This window comes from Anguilla rostrata, chromosome 10 (genome assembly GCF_018555375.3).
Source record: "Anguilla rostrata isolate EN2019 chromosome 10, ASM1855537v3, whole genome shotgun sequence".
Lineage (NCBI taxonomy): Eukaryota > Metazoa > Chordata > Actinopteri > Anguilliformes > Anguillidae > Anguilla > Anguilla rostrata.
Window position 1 is genome coordinate 16,688,171 of NC_057942.1, and position 14,322 is coordinate 16,702,492.

Here is a 14,322-nt window from a genome sequence, read left to right on the forward strand (position 1 = left end):
TTCAGATTATATTGTTGTTTATTGAACTGATAAACTGTTTTGAATCCAAGATACAACTCTCATATAATAGATTTAAAATGGCCAGCATATCATTTACACATAATTTACAACATTATAACCACACTGATGCAAATTCTACAAAAAACAAACAAACAAAAAACAAAGTCTGCTTTATGAAGAGCACCACTGATTTGTCTCAGCCAGCTAAGGCAACCACACTTAAATTACCTTCAATCTTTAAGGCAAGCTGCATGCATCAATAAAATCTCCCATCTCGCAATAAACTGTTTACTAGCTTTGGTTGTTCAAGGAAAACAAAAAAGGCAATCACCACTAGCTTACTTTAATGGCCAGCTGTCTCCATTATGGATAGAGAAGCCTATTTCCTGACTATCACATATTATTTCCTTAAAGCTGCCTGATGTTCATTCTGTAGGAAGAACCTGTACTGTGAACTCGGAAATCACAAAGATGTATGTAGGTACATGGAGGTATGCATGAGAAATAATTTACCACAATGCTCTTCACAATTCAGCAGATCTTCTATTAGAGTGAAAGGCATTGGTGTCTTGTGTTTATGCACAGGGGTTATTTTTCAACAAATAACATGACTTTGTCTAAGCGAGTTTGGATACTAGATTTCAATACATGCCCTAGCATATCAAGCATGCTACTGTTTAAAAACTTAAATAAATTTAAACTCTGTTTTCTTAATGGCAGCAACGTTGAAGCACAGAGCATGGTGCAAATGTGTCAGCTCCATAGCATGGCTTGGCAAGTTTGATACTATTGATTTGCATTGCATTGATTCAGGCAGAAATATCCATGTGGTCAATGAGGCCTTAAAATAAAATTTAATTTTCATTCTATGACTTAAGCATTATAGTGTGGAGGATAGTAATCAGATACAGGGAAGGCTTATGTGTGCATACAGTCCATCCCTATACTTACGAGTATGGCAGATCTGTTTGAACAGGTAGGCTACTAAGGGGTAAAAGTCTATTTCAATATGGAGATAGGTTGGGGAACTAAACACACCTGCCAAATTGGTTTCTCAAAGATGTTCAGAAGTAATAAGACAGTGCTTAGTGAGCACATTTCAGAGAACATTAGCTGTATCCCCAAGTTGGAACACATTGTTAAAGCTATGCACGTAAAGTGTACCGTAAAAACCACAGTTCTTTTGGTCTTGAACATACCTGAAGTTGACGTGATATGTCAGCAAACAAAAAAACAAAACAAAAAAAAAAACAAACATAATTTACAGAATCTACACAACTGTTGTAAAACCTGGATATCATAAAGCAATATTATATTAAAAAAAACAACAAATATATAAATTAGCACCTTTTCAACAAAAGTCTCTGTAAACAATATTAAAAAGATAGTCCTGTAGGAATTTTTCCAGGGGAATGCCTTCTCTCATTCACTGAGTCTCATAAATAAGAGGAAATGGAGCTGTTGTCTCCATTGGCGAGTTGCTCCAAAGCAAAAAGAGAATCCCTGTCTTGTTGGTTCTGCTGCCTCTCTCTCGGTGACTAACAGAAACAACAAAAAAAGTATGAAAAGATGACAAGCTCCCATTGTCCTCTTTTTTTGTGCGCTCTTACTGGATCCGGGGGGGGGCGGAGGGGCCCCACTGGAAAGTGCTCTGTATGGTTTGGTGTCCCTTGAGCTTCCTGAGAGCGGGGGCCCCTCCTAACTGAAACAGACAGGTCCCACGGTGAAACCGAACTCCTGAGCGAGGTCACCGCTGGCGAAAACCGCCAGGTCTCTGAGAGGGAGCAGGTCCAGGTCCTCGCTTTCAAACTGGAACACGGACTCCCGCGTCCCAGAAGGCACTGCTCCCTCGGACTGCTAACCCATGAACAAAAAATGTCTGTGACCATGTGGTTCGTAGTATTATTTTACAATTACTGCTTATTTTTAGGAGTAAGGAGTAAATCAAAACACAAATAAATACAGTTTGTCATAAAACAATAGAATTTAGTTATGAATATGAAAAAAGAAAATCAGAAAACATACCACGCAGTCTTTCAGCGCACCGAGGTAACTCTGTCGCCGTGTATCCGCTAAAAATTTTATTTCCCTCTCCCTCTGGCCTTGCTGGTGTCCTGAGGAGCAGGAGTAGGTCACGTTCTGGGTGACAAACCTGCTGCTGAGCCTGAGGAACCGGAGCTGGACCACACTGGCTCCTGGGTACTCAAACTGGGGCAGCTGGGAGGTGGCAGAGAGGAGAGAGTTTTATGAAACAGGACAGAGAGAGGAGTGAAGCAGAGAAATTTAGGTAATTTGCTGGCCCACCTGAAAGCCCCCGTCCAGAGTGCTCAGCCAGTGAAATGAGTTTTCTGTCCCAGAATCCTTCATCCATGCTTTGATTGGCACCTGTGGGAAGAGAGGACAGAGACAATGTTCACCCTGGCCTTGGCACAGATCCTATTCCTGTGGCATCAAGGATAATTGTAACTGCAAAAGGCTCAATAACTCAGGATATCTGAGACTCCATCTGACTTCATCTGATGAAATCAGTGGAAGTTCTATTTAATGCTCATCTAGATACTACTGAGCAGACTTTTAGATTATTTTCTAGTGAAGCTTCAGTAAATCTTCTCTCTTCTATCTCCGATCAGTAAGTCTGCTATCTGCTAAATCTGAATATTCACCCAGTGCAAGTTTGAAAGGCCGTGTGAAAATAGTATTTTTCATCATGTTCTCCTTCCTTTCATCCAAGTTGGAACACTGATCGCCCGGAGCAACCAGCATTGACCCTTTTTTCATAATAGAATGCAATGATGTGCGAAAACTGAGCACAATCACGTGACACAATAACACGTGTCATTTCAAAAGCAGTTTCAGATAACAGAAGAAATAGTCTAATCTGAGACACTATAAGTTCCATTAAGTCCAACAGGGAGAGGTTCAGTGAGACGGTAGGTAAGCATGCAGAGGTGAGGGGAGGAAGAGGGTTACCTGCGGCTGACTGGGAGACAGACAGGTCCGCCCACCTGCAGTGAAGTCACAGTAGGCCAGCAGGGCGTCGGCTGGGCTGCCCTGGTTAGGGTCGATGTAATAAAGCCCTGAAACAAAGCAACCAGTCACCCATCTGCAGCAATGCAGCCTGACAACATATTTTCTGTGAGAGGAAACATTCCATTCTCTTTATTCTTACTGGTTCAATCAATCAGTCAATAAAGGTTGTTCTGTATAGCGTCATTCATAATCAGGTGGTCAAAAACATTTTGCAGCTGACATTTTTATGAAAAATAAAAAAATACACATTGAGAAAATGTAGGAAAGACTAATTCTCTGGCCTCTCAAAATGCTTAAGTCCATTACAATGATCTGAGAAAATGAAATGTTGGGAATATTTCAGAATGTACTGTAAAAGTAATTCATGCAAAAGGGCCAAGGCAATCAGCTTGACATTTGTTGAGTTTGCACAGACTCCAAAGCTGTATATTGTCTCTACTGCAAGTGAAGAGAGAGCCCAGGTTTGATTAGAGTGCTTCTGACCACTGGTGAAGTTGGGCTGGCAGAGCCACAGCTCGAGGCAGGTGGTAGCTGGGTGCTCCTTGGTGCCATCGGGTGGATCCAGAAACAGCCTCAGGTCTTGGCGCAGGGAGTCTAACACAGCCTGGATCAGGACATAATTGGGCTTGTCCGACATATAAACCAGGTCCTGTTCAGCGGGAAAAGAGAGGCAGGTCACAGATAGATTATTATGACCTGCTTCAAGTTATTTCCAGGAACCGTTACATTTCACCAGGTGAGCATTACACATTAGTGGTGGTTGAAGTATCCTCTCCTTGTTACTGTATCCTGAAAAACTGCTGTAAAAATACAATCCATCATTATCCTCTTTACCAGGATGGAGCGATTAGTGTTGTACCAACAGTAACTCTAATATGTCATGAAAACTATTACAATAAAAATAATAATGTAAAAAATATTTACATAAATATCAATACAAGACATGGAAATTCAGCTAAAGGATAAAAACTAATCATTAGGGATACCTCCAATTAGATTTTTCTGCAACACAGGGGCTGCCATCAATGAAAATAAGTGTAAATTATATTAAAACTGCTCATCAGACTTCTTTAAAGGATGGTACAACATATAATGCATGGATGTACATGATTTTTGTTTGACAGAGAGGGAATGGCTTGCCTTTAGTTGCGTTAGAGTGAGGTTCAAAGAGATCCCCGGTGGTCCCGGTGGACCGGGTGGCCCCTGAAACCAACAAACGGCAGTTAAAATGAAGCTCCAGGGGGGTTGTGTTGATCACACAGCATTTGCCAGCTCTTTTCTTCGCCTAGGTTTTTAATCCTCAGTCTATCATCTGTCCCTCTGCTCTCTGTCTGCCACAGACAACATCTTCTCCAGACTGTCTCTTTATCTCTTTGTGCTCCCATTTCTAAAGAGAGAGTCCTTCTCTCTTTCATATACAGAAGCTCCCAAGAGATGAACTGTCCACCGACACTAAAGCTATCAGTTGTAATTACAGAATTTTTAATACAGAAAATGCAGCCTCACAGAGGTGTGTACTCCTCAGTAAGGAAGTCCAGCAAAATGTAATAGTTTTGTTTGTTAGGTTGTTTTCACTGTATTTTCCCTACATTTTGTTCTGAACTGTTCTACTGTCTGGAATTGATTTTCTTTAGAGAAGTTCCAAAATGATGGTTTACCGCAGGGATTAACCTGGGTTTGGCATTCGAAACGTAGAATATAAATTATATCACAGCTTTAACAACACAACACTTAAACTGTAAAAGCAGTTGTTTTGACTACATGGATTTGTTCATTCATTCAGTTGGTCATGGATTCATAATGTTAGGGAACCACTCTAGTCGAGTTTGCCTTTCTCCCCAAATGTAGATCATATTCTAAAAAAACATAAATGTTAAAATGAAAGAAAAATAAAATGTCGACAACACAGGAACTATAACAAATGATAGGGAATTTACCCCCCTTTTCATATTTAATACAAAATAGATATAAAGAAGGATAATGAAAAGCATGTAAAACACCTACTAAAATGTGTCTGAAACAGGTACATAAATAAATTATATTTCATCGGGAGATGGGGAGAGGGGGGATGGGGTGATTATTTCTAGATGCATCAGAGACAGGACAGCACATCCATTCAGCATAGCCATTCCAGGAGCCGCTGAACGTGATTAAGGTCACATTTACTCACGGGCAAACCCTTCGCTCCGGGCGGTCCTGGAAGTCCAGCAAATCCCTTCAGCCCCTGAGAGTCAGATACATTTACATAATTACTCCAGAATTAATCCCACACACTCCCCTCGATGCACATGATTCACCATCCTGATTATGAATTCATAACTAACAAAAGCATAGCATAGACTGCCAATAAAACGTAAATGGAATTTACTGAAGAATCTTTAAATATATCTTAAGTGCAGTATATGTACTACTGTTCTAATACTAAGACCATAGGAAGTTACAGATTTTATATCTCATGAAGGCAGCACATTTCAGCATCACTGGTCAAATGAATTGTGTTTTCCTTAATTATTTTGGTTACTGACCAAATAGTTTTAATGAAGAGATAAACAAAAACTTAGTGAAAGTTAAGAACAAATGTTGACTTGAATCTAGGTGTCATTGCAAAAGTGGCTGGAAATTTGTCTTCTGGTTTCGAAGAAGGGCAAGTTAGTTAAGTGGGACTGAATTTCCAGTTCTACTTCCCTGTCCTATTTTATGTGCTAATTTAATCATGAGACCTTCCCCCCAGCTACATGAGCCCTGCAGAGCATGTTCATGGACTAAATAAATGTGTCCCTGCTTCAACTACGTTCCTAGGCTGTGGTTGACTACTCAGCGATTGGCCTACATTTTGTCTGTACTGCTCTTTGTCTGTTCTTTATTTGCAGCAGTGTTTCTGCTCATGGACATACATCCAAAAGCCACTTCAGAACTGCTCAGCTCCTGCATATAACATGGATCTCCATGATGTTCAGTCAAAGAAAGAAGAAGAAAAAAAGACTGATCAACATACCTTCTCTCCAAACAGCCCCTGTGGAAATAAAAAAAAAAAAACGTAAAAATTTGAACACGCCTTTAACCCACTCTTGCGAAGACTACATAATGTTATTCATCTCGGTTTCCAGCCACCTACACACTCTCTCCCACTTGTATCTCATTAAGATTGCATCAGCATCAGCATCAGCATCATCATCCGTCTCCCCTGGCTTGTAAGAGCTGAGCAGGAAAGCCCTGGGGCTGACTCTGGTCTCATACAATGAGCTTAGCTTTAGCCTGAGGCCATACACGTATGAGTAATTCTCTTCTTGCTAACGGATTGCTTTAAATCCCAGCTTCAATGGGGAGAAATAATTGAATTTCAGAAAAGAAAGGGCAGGGGGTTGCAGTGAGAGAGAACTTACAGGCAATCCTGGCAGGCCTGGGGTCCCCATTGGTCCTGTAGGGCCAACATTTCCCTGAGGATGCACACAAATACACAAACACAAATAATCATGCAGTGACACCAGCACACAGGCACACAGAAAAGTATATGTGTAAGAATGTATGCAAATATATACAAATACACACGCACACACACACCCATGCAGAAACATTGAGATACATTACATTACATTACAGGCATTTGGCAGACGCTCTTATCCAGAGCGACGTACAACAAAGTGTATAACCATAACCAGGAACAAGTATGACAAAACCCCCAGAGAGAAGTACCGGTCCAAGTGCAGGGAACAACCGCATAGTTCAACTTGGACCCTGAAGGTTAAACTGATTAACACTAAACAACGAGAACGGCAACAACGAAGTCTATGGAAAAAAATACAAGCAGTAGTTAAGACAGTTACTGCACCTAAGTCACCTACGAAACAGTTGCCTAGTTACAACCCTAAGCTTACAGTCATTTACAGGGGGGTAGGGAGGGATGGGGAGAGGTGCAGCCTGAAGAGGTGAGTCTTCAGTCGTCGTTTGAAATGGGTCAGTGTCTCAGCTGTTCTGACCTCCACAGGGAGGTACATACACCAAACCCACACCGACACACACATATAAGACAAATAATTTCATTTCCAGCTGGTTGCTTATGTAATTGCATTTAGACCCATCACAGACATCTTTGTATACCAGTGAATGTGAAATGGCAGACCATTTGCAGTATTTGGCCTGCAGGGTGCTATTTGATCTTTACTGGCGTGAAAACATCATTAGATTCTCTGTAAATCAGTGCACAGTACTGTAAGTTGCTAAAACAGCTAAAGTTGAATCCAGTTTATGAAATCACAATATAAAATTTGAATTATAATTGTTACTAATTAAAAATACTGGACAGACAAATATGGCTGCTTTTAAGGGATAATTATGCAAATTCATAGTCAGTTGGAAAGATTTGGTCTGGCCTGACCACCATCTGCTCAGCCACATTTTGGCCTGGTGCTCAATGTAATAGCTGCCTCCTTTTGTACACTGTATAGAAGTGAAAGCGAATCTGTGTAGTTCCTAGCAGGTGCATAACCAAGATCCAAAAATGACCAAGGCCAGGAAACCTTAACCCTTGGTTATTGTGTTAGGCCCCAAAAGTAAAAAAAAAATTAAAATAATAATAATAAAAAAACAGACTTCCAAATCAAGGACTAACCCTTGCCCTAAATCCTTCCCTCACTTCTAAGCATAAATAAACATACTGTACCTCAGTCCTAATGCATACCTTTTTCCTAAGCCTAAGTCTAACCATAAATACATAAAACATAACCAAAAACACATAAGGCCATTGTTAGGCCCCAAAACTTTTTGTTATTCAAATAAAAAACTAACCCTTGCCCTAACCCTCTCCCTCACTCATAACATGACCCTAAGCTTACCTCAACCCTAATGCTTATGGTTTGCCTAAACCTGGCCCTAATTAGAGAGTCCTCTGAAATACGGGATTTTTCTATTAAACTTGATGGAAAACAACATAAACACCATCAATTCAAGAAAAGACATAGAAGGAAATCATTTCAAAGTAATTTGTTTTGAAAACATAACTTCAATGAAAAAGTACAAGAATACACAAAGTCGTGTTAAGGCCCAATAGTGAAAAAACATTGGTCAAGGACCACATCATAGACTAACCCTTGCCCTGACACTTTTCCTCACTCCTAAACACAACCCTATACTTGCCTCAACCCTAAAGAGTGCCATCTTCCTAACCCTAACCACAACTCTAGTTCTGACCCAAACCCAAATCTTAGAGGCCTGGAAGGATTCTCAAATATAGGATTTGGATGTAAAACCAGCTAAATATGATCAATTCAACAAAATAACTTAAAGAAAATCTGTCTGATTTCATTTATTTAGAAAAATGTATTTTTGTATGTATATAATGTACAAAATAGCGAAGCACCCTTCTGAGAAATCATTAATGACAGCCAAATCACTCACTTCAGCTATATAGCACCAAAGCACATACATCAGCTATATATGACTGTATGGGCAGCATATCCTGTCAGGGGAAAAATAAGCAATGGACAGTGTTGGATTACCTGCTCTCCCTTTAGTCCGTCTCTCCCCTTCTCCCCCAAAGGCCCCTGATTCCCCTGAAACACACAGAAACCACTCAGAAACCCGCTGGATTTTAATGACCTTCACTGACTGACTTAAGAGAAATTCCACCACAAAAAAGACATAAACCTCATTTAACTGGGTTATAATTTACTTACTGGCTAGCCGATGCAATCTCTGCACTGAAATACAGGCAGCAAAAGTACTGTATATATCATGATGATGTATGCTTCTACTCTCTTATTTTTGAAGAACTACAATTGGTGGGTAATTTGAATTTTGGGATGCTTCCCCTCAACCTCTCATTCTAGAAAAAGGGGCTGTTGACTGAGCTAACGGACAGTCCTGATGTATGTTCAGTAGTCTCACCTGAAAGTTCTCCTCAAAATCTTTGTAAGTGAAAGTGCTTGCAAAGCACTCGCACAATCTTTAGCTGTGCCTCTGGTGTATCAGGATATTCAGCATGCTCAATTGCTGTCAGCAGTTGTCGTCACTCTCATCTTGCGGCATCCAGTAAAAATATATTTCTTCCTTCGCTGACATTAAACCCTTGCAATTTGCCACCCTACAGCGAGGAGGCATTTTCTTTTCAGCAGAACTTAAGCACGGAAGTAAACGTACAGTAACTGAACACTATAAACCTAAATTTTCTTTCTTTAGTAGCTAGCTGCTCTCATGCCTACCCAAAGACTGTAAGCACCCGCCCCATTGTAGTCCATCATAAAGCAGGTACCTGAAACGCAGTAGTTTGGAGCTATACCGCCACACTCACTACAAGTAGAGAGTTGGCTGAATGCTCATTTTAATCAGGACAGCTACTCTTCTACAAATAAAAGGAACACCCAGGGTGGAATTCCACTTTAATCACCTCTGTATCATAATTTCCTCTTTCTTTTGCATCTTCACAACATTTTTGTTATAAATTCTTCAGCATTCTTCAAATGGGCACTTAAATGTGAATAAGTCCTCTTAAATGTACATTTAAGAGGAGTTAATAGTGTATAAAAGCCTAGATTCAGTCAACAGCTGTTTTTAAACCAATGATCAAAAGGTCAAATGATGACTGAATCCTGCCCAAACCCTGGGCAGAGAACACAACATGGTGCCCTGGCCTATGACAGTAGGTGCTGGATGGCGGATTTGATGAGTGACTTTACCTTTGGCCCATCTCCCCCAGGTGGGCCCAGGGCCCCCGATTTCCCATTCTCTCCCTGATGAGAGAGAGGCAGGGGTTACAGAGAAGGATTTATCAACCCCGACACAAGGATTAAACTGAACACCAGAACAAGAACATCATTCATTCCATATTACCTGGCTTGTATAATATATGCAGATTGGTCCAAACAATTCTGCATACCCTGCTGAGTGCAAGCCATTGATTGATTGCCTCCCACTACCTGTTCATCATATTTCATGCCTAGTACCATTTCACAATAAACGGACTGTATTCTTTATCCAAAGATGATGCTCTTCACTCCATTCTGTAGGGCTTGTGTCTTTGCAAACACCACCACCATGGTAATGGTAATTGTTGTGTATACAGTACTGCCTTTGCCTTAGTTCAGGTTAACAATCAGAGTTGCAATCGTACCTTCACACCTCTCTCTCCCTTATCACCCTTTTCGCCTCGAGGGCCAGTTGCCCCCTGTGAGAGAGAGAATAATAGTCAAATCTTATGACCAGAAGGTGGGGTTTGCACTTTTTGAGAGTATTTCATTGGTTCCAACACACCAGACAAGATCAGTAAATCCTAGAAAAGTATTTGAATCCCAAACAAATACATATTTGACCCAGGTCTGGTACATATATACATATTATACACCATGCCAACAAAACAGTTTAATTAAAATTACATTGAGAGAGACAGAGAGATCTGTCAGTTTAATGAAAGCATGTTTGATGCCGTTTTACAAAGAGCTCCAAAGAGGGACAAAGAAACAATTTTAAATTTGTAATACACATGTGGTTATAGTGCAGATTCTCAGGTTTTATTAAATGGTATTTTTTTATATACATTTAGATTTCACCATGTAGAAATTACAGCACTTTTCATAAATAGTCCCCCAATTTCAGAGCACCATAATGTTTGGGACAAATGGCTTCACAGGTGTTTCTCATTAGTCAGGTATGTACAATTGTTTCCATAGAGATGGTATAAGAGAGCTGTCAGTATGTAGTCTTTTTATTGCTGTTGGCGCAATAAAAATATGTTTTTGTCCCAAACATTATGGAGCTCACTGTATATTGCTTTTTGAAAACATAAGTGGTAGCGTGATAAGGTAAGACAGTTCCTCCTAAAGTTTCATAAGGTCGGCAGATAGGATTCATATGAATCATGACTCACATAAGGTCCCATCCTTCCCAAGGGGCCCGGAGTCCCTTTCTCTCCTTTTTCGCCCTGTACAAACAACACAGGAGAAACAGGGAAACTTTTAACATCACCAAAGACAGTGTGAGAATCCAATTTTTTATTCAATAAAAGAAACACAACATCTGGTCTGAGAATGTACGGATCTGTAAATAACCGTTTGTTCTTTCCAAACTGTATCCTGTTGAGTGTGCATAATCAACGCCTCAGATTTAGATTGTTTCCATTTGGGGGCACGCAATAGTGCCACAGCCTCCCAATATGGGCATAGTGTGCCGTCCTCCACTCCGCAGGTGGGAGGATAAATAGATCTCTCATGTTATGAGAGGACTCCACTTGCAAACATTTTGTCATATGTTTCTACCGCCAGCTGTGCCTAAACCTTTCTTGTCTCCTCCTCCAAACTTTCATTAGCTAGAAAGAGATGATTTTGCTCCTTTTGTATTTGGATTTAATAAACAATGATTGAGTGCGATCGTGAATTTACTACACAGGTCTGAAAATGTTACCACGCAAAATTCCAGCTGCGATGGAGCTGTGGCATGTGATCCATTTTGCTGAAGGCCGACTCTGATACCAGGGGATTTCAGGTGAGTAAAGACGTGTGTCAGACACACAGCTGACATACAACGTCTGCTCCACGGAAAATTCTGGATTCATTATTAACCGCTGACCTTTTCTCCTCTGGGTCCTCTCAAGCCCCTTACTCCAGCTTTTCCTCGTTTTCCCTGTGATAAGAGAAAAGGGTGAGTGTCTCGGTCATGGGAGGGATGTACTTTCAGAGCTGACTGTAAACAAGGCAATCTTCACCATGGGGGGGGGGGATGGTGGTCGGGGTTGGGTGGTTGGGTTCTTACCCTCTTTCCAGCACGTCCCGTTTTCCCAGGACGACCACTCTGACCGTTGACACCCTGAACACGCAAGAAAGGATGTTAAAGAAAGAAGAAAATGTGAAAATGAAGAATCATTTGTCAAGGTCTTACCTAAAGCTTGCTCTTACCTTCTCACCTTTCAGCCCCTGTCTCCCCTCAGACCCTGGGTGACCCAAGGACCCCTGTCATAGTGATACCATCCATTACACACAGATATACAAATGCGAACTGTATGTCCAAATGCACAAGCATGCACATGCAGACATACACACACACAGACACACAGTGAAACAAGGACAGATTTACATATATTTTGGAAAGAACAATAAGCCTATTGCTAAACAGACCTAAGGGGTACAGATTCTACATATGTAGCATAACAGAATTTTCATATTAAATAAAAGTACAAGCAAGCTGACAGACAACACATATACTAGAATTTGAACTTGTATCACACATCCAAAAATACTACAAATAAATGGAGAACAAATGGTTTTGCTGGTGTGTAGAGAGCATCTGAATGCTTAAGTACTGACCTGGGGTCCCGGTGGTCCTGAAGCACCCTGCACCCCTATCTCACCTGGAGCTCCCTGTAAATTGGGGGAAAAGGTATTTAGGTATGTAATAAGGTATGATGTATTTTCATTTTTAAAATGTGTGGATGACATCATAGAGGAAGCACCTTAGTTGAAAAGATTCTAGCTAGCTATCATGTTTGCCTCAAAAACTATATGTGAAAAACCTCTCTCATTACCAGTTCACTGAACAAACTGAAATTATTAATAGAAAACAATAATATTATTGGTGTGTTTATTTGGTAGCACTGTCAGCCCAGTAATAATATGCTTATATTGTCAGGCATACTTGCATAGCCAAGCTTAAAGAGGCTAGCCATGTAACTTACAGTAGGTAGTGTTTTCCTTTAGCATTTACTGTGTGAAGTTTGTCAATTATAAAGGTATGAATATGGTGCATTATTATGACATTTTAATATAGTGGCTGTCCAGGACAAGCGCATAAATTGTAATTCACATATTACAAAATAATTTTGGGATATTTTCATGATAGATTGATAGTACATTGAAAAACTTGTTCAGTCATAGTTTTGCTGGCTATCTCTTTGCTTCATTGCTATGTCTCGAGGCTAAGAGATAGCCGCTTTTAACATCTGTTAGCTAACTAGTTAGTCCAGGCTCACTGGCTCTCTGCCTCACTGACCAGGTGATCTTAATAGCAATCTAACGGTTACGATATTACCGTCAGCTAAATGTTATATTGATAGTAAGATGACCTGGTCAGCTAAATTGTTAATAACATTGCTATATTGCCGGCTAACTATATAATATTAACCAGTTAACATTATTATATTTAACCATTTTTATGTAACCTTAAAGTAAATTTCCCTCAGTCCACACTAAAATCACTACAGTTCTCAAGCCAGCCACTGACTGCTAAGTACTGCAGCAAAAAAAGGGCACACCAAGGAATATTGGCTAATACTGTCATTCCAGATGTGAATTCCTACATGCCCATACAAGTTAGCATGTTCAGGGAGAGTCTTGTGCATTTCCTCCATTGCATTTGCTAACAGTTGAGGGTTAGCAAATTCTATTTTTTTTTTAAACTCGCTCTGTCCTCCTCCTTTAAAAATATTAAAACCAATCATCCATCGGCAGGTTTTTGTCTCGTACCCATTAACCACACCCTATCGCATAATGTTTACAATGCAGCTCCTGCTTGAGCGTGCAGAACGGATTTGATTAGCGGACTCCCAAGGGTGCTTCTGCACAGGGGATTGGTTGGCAGAAATGTGCGAAAATGTGACACGTCTGCAGATAAACTAACACACAGTGAGCTGATGAAAAAGAGAGAGAGCAGTGATCAGTCCCCTGCTGCTAGCATAGCCTACGCAAACAAACTCCCCAGGTACATCTGACAAGTAGACAAATGCTTTTTATTTTCCTTTGGGAAAACAATGAATGTGCTTGCTTGTTTAACAAATTGGAACGCCCTGTATAATTTCCAAGGCCAACAGACCAGTCTGTTGATGATGTCTGTGTAGTATCTACGTAGGCATGTGGAATATAAATGGCACACTCAGTGGAAGAATGGCTGGGCAAGTTTAAATGATCTCAGCAGCGGTCCATTTTTGACCCCAAGGCCACCAAGGTAGGAACAACTGCTCTGGGGGTCTGATAGAGTACAGTGGTTTGGTGGTACAAACTCAGGGTTTACAAATCCTTGCCATGGTTGTTGTGATTAACCAGGTGTGATCAGGTTACCTCCAATCCAGGTAGTCCTGGAGGCCCCTTGATGCCTGGCGGACCATCTAGCCCCTGTAGGAGACAAACACATTCAAGGAGGGGGTTCCCAAAACTTTTCACCTTCAGGCCCCCATAAGTAACTGAGAGCTCCCTTCTCCATAAAATGGCGAGCTGTTGACACCTTTATCCAAAGCCAACTGATATGCAGTGGCAATTTAACTCACTTAATATTGAAGAATATTTAAATCATACTGTCATTACGCAGACATACCTA

General features: G+C 40.6%; 2 protein-coding genes across 3 annotated transcripts in view; both read right to left on the reverse strand.

Annotated features, from left to right (window-relative positions):
* LOC135265151 (collagen alpha-1(II) chain-like) lies at window positions 1–3,813 on the reverse strand. 2 transcript variants are annotated; one of them, XM_064354483.1, is made up of 5 exons: window positions 3,514–3,813; window positions 2,971–3,077; window positions 2,305–2,385; window positions 2,026–2,217; window positions 1–1,854 (listed from the first exon to the last, which is right to left on the reverse strand). In XM_064354483.1, exons 1-5 carry the CDS (start codon window positions 3,665–3,667, stop codon window positions 1,699–1,701), a joined length of 690 nt encoding a protein of 229 aa, XP_064210553.1. In that variant the 5' UTR covers window positions 3,668–3,813; the 3' UTR covers window positions 1–1,698. The 2 variants fall into 2 exon arrangements, with proteins under 2 accessions (XP_064210553.1, XP_064210552.1); XM_064354482.1 differs by having other exon boundaries at window positions 1–1,857.
* Window positions 3,814–3,980: 167 nt separating this feature from the next.
* Window positions 3,981–14,322, reverse strand: part of si:dkey-61l1.4 (collagen alpha-1(I) chain) — a 102,180-nt gene continuing 91,838 nt past the window's right edge. The window contains exons 51-63 of the mRNA XM_064354480.1: window positions 14,067–14,120; window positions 12,321–12,374; window positions 11,913–11,966; window positions 11,770–11,823; window positions 11,587–11,640; window positions 10,889–10,942; window positions 10,136–10,189; window positions 9,702–9,755; window positions 8,526–8,579; window positions 6,414–6,467; window positions 6,026–6,043; window positions 5,201–5,254; window positions 3,981–4,233 (exon numbers count right to left, since the gene is read on the reverse strand). Of these exons, the coding sequence (XP_064210550.1) occupies window positions 4,078–4,233; window positions 5,201–5,254; window positions 6,026–6,043; window positions 6,414–6,467; window positions 8,526–8,579; window positions 9,702–9,755; window positions 10,136–10,189; window positions 10,889–10,942; window positions 11,587–11,640; window positions 11,770–11,823; window positions 11,913–11,966; window positions 12,321–12,374; window positions 14,067–14,120 (768 nt within the window). The 3' untranslated portion in view covers window positions 3,981–4,077. The remainder of the gene's footprint in view (window positions 4,234–5,200; window positions 5,255–6,025; window positions 6,044–6,413; window positions 6,468–8,525; window positions 8,580–9,701; window positions 9,756–10,135; window positions 10,190–10,888; window positions 10,943–11,586; window positions 11,641–11,769; window positions 11,824–11,912; window positions 11,967–12,320; window positions 12,375–14,066; window positions 14,121–14,322) is intronic.